Genomic DNA, 9,061 nt, shown 5'->3' on the forward strand with positions numbered 1-9,061 from the left:
GCAGGTCATTCACAATTCTGGACATCAGTTTCCTCACTAAAAAAAAAAGGGTAACTTACTTACTTCACACATTTTAATTAAAATTAAATAGTATTCAGGGTCGCCTGGGCGGCTCAGTTGGTTGAGTGTCTGACTTCAGGTCAGGTCATGATCTCACAGTTTATGAGTTCAAGAACCACGTCAGGCTCTCTGCTAACAGCTCAGAGCCTGGAGCCTGCTTTGGATTCTGTATCTCTTCATTTCTCTGCCTTCCCATGCTCATGCCCTTCTCTCTCTGTCACTCAATAATAAATAAATGTTAAAAAAAATTAAATAGTATTCATGAATACTTAAAATATTCTCATGCACTTGAATCAAAACAGAGTTCTCTTCAGTAATCTATATTCTGATCTGTGACTTAAGTGTCTCAACACATAAACATCTCTATTTTTCCTCTGTATGTTAGGTGTCTAGAGAAAGTATCAGAGCACTTTCCTCTTCTCCAGGTTCCATGATTTACCAGACAGAAGATAATGACCAAAGTCCTGACAATTCTAATGTGCAATTCTTCAATCATGAGAAGATGTAAATAATGTGTCCTGCCTATGGAGCTTTTAGGATGATTGGCTGAGGCAACATGTACAATGCACTACCATGTTTACTGTTTTGCTAGAAATTTCCAATAAATGATAGTGGCAGTATCAGAATAATTAAGATGAAGACTTCTCCATTTCTAAAACTTAAACCTCGGTGCCTTCTTTTCAAAAATAATTAGAGAGGTTATTAAGAATAATGACCCTGAATACTTTCCTTCTTAGGGAAGGATGTTCCAGCATCCCGGAGATTCCAACATCTCTAAGTTCCAGGTCTCTGAGTTCATTCTGATGGGATTCCCAGGCATTCACACCTGGCAGCACTGGCTCTCCCTGCCCCTGGCTCTGCTCTACCTCTTAGCTCTCACTGCCAACATCCTTATCCTGATCATCATCAATCAGGAGGCCACACTGCACCAACCTATGTACCATTTCCTGGGGATCCTGGCTGTGGTAGACATGGGACTGGCTACCACCATCATGCCCAAGATTTTGGCCATCTTATGGTTCAGTGCCAAGGCCATCAGTCTCCCTGAGTGTTTTGCTCAGATGTATGTCATACATTGTTTTGTGGGCATGGAATCAGGTATCTTTGTCTGCATGGCTATAGATAGATATGTAGCCATTTGCAAACCATTACACTATCCAGCAATAATCACTGAATCTTTTGTGGTCAAAGCAACTGTGCTCATGGCCCTCCGAAATACCCTAACTACCATCCCAGTGCCTGTGTTGGCTGCTCAGAGACACTACTGCTCACAGAACCAAATTGAGCACTGCCTGTGCTCTAATCTTGGAGTCACCAGCTTATCCTGTGATGACAGGACAATTAACAGCATCTACCAGCTACTTCTGGCATGGACATTGATGGGGAGTGACCTGGCTTTGATTTTTTTATCATATGTTTTGATACTTCACTCAGTGCTGAAGCTGAACTCAGCAGAAGCTGCTTCCAAAGCCCTAAGTACCTGCACTTCCCACCTCATCCTAATCCTATTCTTCTACACAGTTGTCATTGTCATTTCTATCACCCATAATGCAACAATGACGTTTCCCCTTGTCCCAGTTCTACTCAATGTACTACACAATGTCATTCCTCCTGCCCTCAACCCCATGGTATATGCACTCAAGAACAAGGAGCTCAGGCAGGGTTTGTATAAGCTTCTGAAGCTGAACATCAAAGGCAACGAATGTGGAAGAGGCTCACTTAGGTAATTTTCCCACATATTTATCCATTATATTTTCCAATCATTATACGTGGTTGAAGAAGTAGGGTACATGGGCATTGTGCCTACTTCAGTTAGTGTAAGGAATCTCTTTTGTAAATGAAGCTTCCAAAAAGGGGGTGAAACTGATATTTCAAATCTTGTAAGTCAGGAAGGATCTTCATCAGAACACAATGATGCCACTTATCTCAAGGAATCCAAGGAAGGGACAAGTAGAATATTCATCTCATTTTCCATGCTAGTTGCTTGGCTACAATTTTAGACAGTGTTGAGTGGAAGTGGTTAGAGTAGATACTGACACTCTCTTCTTTTTAATTGGAGAGTTTAATCCATGCACATTTATTTGCTTACTGAAACATAGGACTTATTCCTGCCATTTGTCTATTTGCTTTTAAATGCACCTTATATATTTTTAAATGAACAAAATACTTGAGTAGACATTTTTTTAAAGATGTGTAAGTGCCATCAAGCACATAAAGAAATGTTCAATATCATTAGTCATTGGACAAATTCAATTCAAAACCATGATTTGTATTTCCCTGATGATGAGTGATATTATACGACATCCTACATCTTTTCAAATGGCTGTAATTTCTTTTTCTTAATCAAGTAAGCAAGTGTTGGATTTTGTGGCTACAGTGGAATCATTGTGTATTGCTGGTGGGAATGTAAAATCATGCAAAAGATGTGGCAAACAGCTCAGGAAAATAGACAAAAAGTTAAGTACACTTACCATATAATTCAACAATGCAACTCCTAAGTATATACCCAGACTACTTAAAAATAGGTATTACTATAAAAGTTTGTACATGAATGTTCCTAGTAGCATTATTTGCCAAAAAAATGGGAATAACCAAAATGTCCATCAGCTTTTAAATGGAAAAAGAGAATTAGATGTAGTCACACAAGAAAATTAATCATCTATTAGTATAAAGTACTGATACGTGGTGTTATAGATATTAACTTTGAAAACATTCTAAGTGAAAAAGCCAGACACAAAAGACTACATCTTGTATGATTCCATTTATATGAAGTGTTCAGAACAGGTAAGTCTACTGAATTAGAAAGCAAATTGGTTATTTCCCAGGGTAGGAGAGACAGGACAATTAATGTTTATTGAGAATCCTTCTGAGGTAATGAAATGTTCTGGAATTATATAGTGCTGATGGTTTCAGAGCCATTTAATTTACATTTCAAATGGTAAAATGGTTAATTTTATGGTATGTGGATTTTACCCAATAAAAAATAAAATAAAATAAAATAAACTGTCAAAAGTGTTCTCTACACATGTGCTTATTGTTTCAATCCTGCAATATAAAGAACATATATGTCTAAGAATAGAAAAATGGATAAACAAACCATGTAATTATGTATGATAATACTTTTATTTAATTATAATATTACTGAATAATCTTGTTTGAGTTGCTTATTATATAATGTCAATTGAAAATTGCAAGATTTATATTTTAAAATGATAGTGTCTAATTTTTTTAAAAAATGTATATAACAAATGTTTATTAAGAAATGTATAAGAAGTTACCTGTAGTCTTTTTAATTTGAGTTCAAGTTATCTCCTTCATCATTATTATCTCAAAATTTGGGCACCTAAATATTTCTAACTTAATATATCAGCTAGTTAACTGGGACTTTTGATGGATTTCTACAATGCCAAAATATTCATCATCAACCTTATTTTTTTTAAAAATCAAATAAACATATGAATGAACGTGTATGAGAGTGATTACAACATTCTGACACATTGTAAATACTGTCAAATGCATCCTACTGGTCCAACAGAGAAAGAAACACAACTCTTCAATCAATATTAAAATTGGTAGCATTCAGTAGATGTTGCTGTGTTTATTCCAATCTTCCCCATATATAATTCTCTTACACAAGCAGATACAAATACATGCACATAAAATTACTCTCTTATTTATATATCATCTTATAGGTGACAAGAAGGTAAAGTTTCCATTCATTTTCCTCCTCAGATAAGGTTTGACTAGAGTCTCATATCAGCACCATATCAGAGTCTCATAGAGCACCTATGCTCTAATGTGGCAAAATAGCCCCTTGGGATATATAACACACCTTTTTTTTTTTTCTTTAAGGATTCAGTTCAACAGCATAGATATCAAGGGATTTAGAGGTTTAGAGCTGTACATATACATATATTGTAGAATTGTCATTTTTTTACCAATACCCTCAACATCTAGACCAGATTGCATTCAGCTCATGGTTTTTGCTGTCCAGAAAGTAAGGTATTAAAAGAATATAAAAAGTGGGACTAGTAATAGGATTTTTGCTGTTCTTCTTAGTTCTAAGTTGAACTGAGGGAAGCTCTCATAAAGAAGAGAAAGGATTTGAGTGCCTATGAATTGATTATTATATTCTCAGAAACACAGGTTTGATGTGAAGGCAGCGGTGTTGTAAAATATTGGGTTTTCTTGAAAATTTTTATTTCCTCAATTCTCACATTGCAATTTAGTGTAAATTTGCAACATGATTATGAATATCTATGCTATTTTCCTAAATAAATAGGAATTATTGGTTCTAGAAGTCCCATATGAATTACCTTCATGACAAGAAGAAATAGAATAACTAGAGAATATTTTTCAGTCCTGGTCAAAATGCTCTTGCTTTTTACCTGCCCTCCTATTGTCTCAGAATGAGATTCTAATTTACTTGCTTCATTTCTAGAGAGATTTATTTGTGACTGTGTTTCTTCCATTCTAGATAGCAAAACCTACTTGAAGGAACTCACTGTCATATTGACACAGTGACATAAGATTACACAGAGTGAGAAAACAACCTTACTCTTTATAGGGTTTGGAAAAGAGAACAGACAAGAGACCATATAAAATTGTACTTTAGTAGTGGTAATACTCCTTTGTTAATGTTACTACTTGAATACCCCTGCCCACCCACCCTTAGCATGATATCAGTCCATTTCTCTTGCAGAAAAATTAAAGTACAATATATTTAAATCATTTAATCTTGTTTTGGAAAAAGTCTGATATAATTTGTCATTAATACCATATTACATGGTGTTAACCGGTATCTTTAACCAAAAGTTTTGCAAATGTATTGAAGATGGACCTAAATGTCTCATAAAAATAAAACCAGTTTTAGTAACCAACACTAGAACTATCAAAGAGAAACACGAGGAACATAACTAGGATATTTATATCAAATATAGGAAACATATTCTTTAGAAAGGAGCAAAATTAATCTCAGACATACTTCCTATTCTTAATTTATGGGTATCTAGCTTTCCCCAATTTTTCTACTTTCTTCAGCTGCATGAAAACATAATGTCAACAACTGACTGGTTAAAAATACTGAGAGGGAGAAATGAGGAATGATCCAATTTTTTCAACAGTTTTAACAATTTGTACACCCTAGTGAAATATCTATCAATAATATATTTCTAAGTCTACCTTATTTTCATAGTAATCACTTATTTTTATGGGTAGGTAATTATATATCTGTACCCATATATGAATTGTAATACTTCTATTCCTTAATGATAATTTCAAAAAAAAAGTGAAAGACATAATGTGGTATACAAACATTAAGTAGAAATGTATAAGCTGGACAGAAACTTGATGACAATATTGGTATGAAAAAAATCCAGATTCTTATACTGCAAACTCATATTATTATTTTGTCATTAACACAAATTACAAGGCTTTTGTTAGTCTTTCAGTGATTAGCTTCTAGTCTACACCAGTGTTGCCAAACAGGAAATTGAAAAACAACCAAAAAGTTGTTAAATATTTAAGCGAATTCCTCTTTTAAAAAATTTCTACCCCAGGGCGCCTAGATGGCTCAGTCGGTTAAGCGTCTGACTTTGGCTCAGGTCATGATCTCACAGTTCATGAGGTCAAGCCTGGCACCGGGCTCTGCACTAGTGGTCTGAAGCCTGCTTGGGATTCTCCCTCTCTCTGTCTCTGCCTGCCCCTTTGCCACTTGCACTCTCTCTCTCTCTCTCTCTCTCAAAATACATAAATAAACTTAAAAAAATAAAAACAAAAATTTTCTAACATGTACTAATAAAGTGAAAACGATATTGTCAGTATTTTCTGTGTAGAAAAATGTATTAAACCTTTGATGATTAAATAATTTGGTACAATCAACTTTAATTGCATGCCATCTATTATTTCTCAAAGATGACCTTTATCCCACTTATGTTTTTGTTTTCTATTTTGTGTGACGTTAATATTTCCGGCCAAATTTTGTTTTATGTGTTTGATGTGTTAGTATGTATTTTGTTTCTCCAAAATATCTGTGCATAATTTGTGTATTCCTTTATATATATATATATATATATATATGCATATGTAAATTATATATGTATATTTTTATTGCATATGTGTATATAAAATCACTAGGTAATATGACCAATTAATAGTGTAGTTTAATTGACCTTTACTGCCCAATCCTAAATGCATGTTTTTTTCTCTGTTTTATTTTTTTCTTTGCTTTTTTTGGGATTTCCTTTGTTTAATCTATTTTATTAAAAAGGATTTTTAATTTTTTACAATTTTAAGTTTCTTTCGTAAGAAGTAGTTCTGTTTCTTCTGGTGGTTCCTTTTGTGCTTTTCAAAGAATAATATTTGGACAACAGCATACTAATTCTTAAAGTCTATTAGGAAATTTAAATCATTTTCATTCATCTGTTTATTTACTCAAAAACATCTGTAATATCTAATATGTGCATGATGCCTTGCTAGACACTGCAAATACAAATGTAAATACAATATGTACAAATATTAAGGGTTTGGTTAAATTGTGGCTGATTCAAGAACGTCAGTAGGCTTTTACAATACCATGATGTTAAAATAGAAAAAAGAGATTGGTCCATCAGGAGATATACTCCTTACCTACAAAGCCTGCCACTTTTCCAATTATTTGATATTAAGAACACTTAAGGGGTGGGTCTCTTTCCTTTCCGAGAAACAGTTGTTCTTCTGAAGAAGGTAATGATTGCAGCTGGATTCAGTGGTAGGAGGACACAAAATAGATTGGAGGGGTGCCAAATCAAACACCAAAATTACCAGTGTGAGCTGAGTAGGAAAGAGCAAACAGCATTATAACAGATAGCTGACCTGGCAGAATCCTAATCATGTTTCAGGTCTAAGAGCATTTGTCTTTTCCTCTTTGAAAACTTTCCTGATCTCCACGAAAAGTTGGCTTAGTTGCCCTTTCCCTCTAGTTTTGCCTGATCTGTGATGACACGAGAACCATCTTCAAGGAGCATTCTTATTAATTAGTTTGCCTTGTGCTGCTTTGCTACTTCCAAAAAATGTTGCTTTTTGAAGCATCTAATCTTTCATTCTTCCATGAGAATAAAGATAAAAGAGAAATGTAGGTGGAAAAAATAATCTCCAAGGCACAGATGCAAATCTTGTTGGGGAATATGATTGCATAAAACTAAGTTAATGGAGCGGGGTTTGGCCAAGGGGTCAGGGGACAGCACCTCCAAATTCTGGTTCTAGTTTCCCTGGAAAGATTTTGTTTTGTTTTGTTTTTTTAACGTGAACTTTAAACATGTAATAACATGATTTTTTGGCAAACCAAAAAAAAATTTGATATTTTTAATCCATCCACTATCCTTAATATTAAGTATTCCCTTATGATGACTGGAAGACTGGAAGTTTATTTTGAGAAGAAATTTTAACAAATACTATATATATATATATATATATATATATATATATGATGAAAGCCAAGGATGAGGCATCATAAAAAATGAGAGAGTAGAATTCAATATTCACACTAAATGTGAGAAACCCAGTGTTCATCTACTACTCAACTTAAAACTAGCAACCAGTCATATATTCCTGCAGGAAGTAAGTTGGTGGGTTATTTTCTGAACAAATTCAGAGTCCCTGAGAAAAGACATATAACACTGATCACTAAGAATGTCTACAAAGAAGCAGTAGTCCCTATAAGAGCTCTCAAAGGAAAAGATACCAACTGATGATATGTACTCATCACCTGGAATCTCAAGTAAGCCTTCAAAGGCTCTTCTGTATTAAGTGTAAGTTAATAGTCAAATGTTGCATAACATTTGAGGAATAGTTCCCAAACTAAAGTTAAAAGATAAAGCAAGCTAGCAAAAATATGATTCAACCTTAGAAGTTATAAAAACAATAGATATGAAGCAGAATAGGTATATTAATACAAATACAGGGGCGCCTGGGTGGCGCAGTCGGTTAAGCGTCCGACTTCAGCCAGGTCACGATCTCGCGGTCCGTGAGTTCGAGCCCCGCGTCGGGCTCTGGGCTGATGGCTCAGAGCCTGGAGCCTGTTTCCGATTCTGTGTCTCCCTCTCTCTCTGCCCCTCCCCCGTTCATGCTCTGTCTCTCTCTGTTCCAAAAAAATAAATAAACGTTGAAAAAAAAATACAAATACATAACTTAGTTTATTTTTCTTCACTATGTTATAAGCACACAGCATGTCATTACATGGTTTGAGATTAGTATATCCACCAGTCTACATTAACATTAATTATTGTGTTTTATTATGCCCTTGATATTTGAAACACTGAAAACAATAATAAATAGAACATCTTTGGTAAAAAGAGATAATGAAAATCTGCTTTCAGTTTTTAATTAAAATATTATAAATGATTAAAATAAGAATGTTACAGTGTAATTTGATTATAGCAACACTTCTGTCAAATCATTTATCTTAAACTCTATTTTTTTCCCATCTGCTTTATTCATTATAGTGTGACTGGCTGGACAGCTTTAAGATGCAAAAGTACGTCCCACTACGGGAAAGTCACTCAAAGCCAGAATCAAGTGGACACAAACTACTGAGTTTCCAGGTATATTTCTTTTAGAGTAACTTGGCTTTAGACAGCTTGTTTGCATTTTTAGATATCAGTTTTCCTGTTTAAGATGGATATACTAAATTACCTCATATATTATAATGACATAATATTCATGATTATTTCACAAATTTTTGAGTACTTGAACTTTTAAAAAAGGATAATTCTTATATTCTTTCACCTAATCTGTTACCAAAAGGTTTCTCTGCATAAAAACCTCTACTCTGAATCTATACCTTTGGTTCCTAAAAAAACCAACTCTGTCAAAATAAAGCTTAAGAGGCCAGGCTGTGTTACCAGATTGCTTTCATTTTGTCAGTCTCCATAACTCATAAGATGGAAGGTAATGACCAAGGTTCTGGTAACTCCAATGTCCTTATTCTTCAATTGTAAGAAGGTGGAAATAATGTGACCTGCCT

At 34.3% G+C, this 9,061-nt stretch overlaps 1 protein-coding gene across 1 annotated transcript; it reads left to right on the forward strand.

Annotated features, from left to right (window-relative positions):
• Nucleotides 1-803: 803 nt before the first annotated feature.
• On the forward strand, nt 804-1,787 carry LOC124505966 (putative olfactory receptor 56B2). The gene has a single exon (XM_047072009.1). It carries the CDS (start codon nt 804-806, stop codon nt 1,785-1,787), a length of 984 nt encoding a protein of 327 aa, XP_046927965.1.
• The last annotated feature ends 7,274 nt before the right edge of the window (nt 1,788-9,061 follow it).

This window comes from Lynx rufus, unplaced genomic scaffold, assembly GCF_022079265.1.
Source record: "Lynx rufus isolate CCGP_SWC_20201006 ecotype Redwood Valley unplaced genomic scaffold, mLynRuf1.p SCAF_9, whole genome shotgun sequence".
NCBI lineage: Eukaryota > Metazoa > Chordata > Mammalia > Carnivora > Felidae > Lynx > Lynx rufus.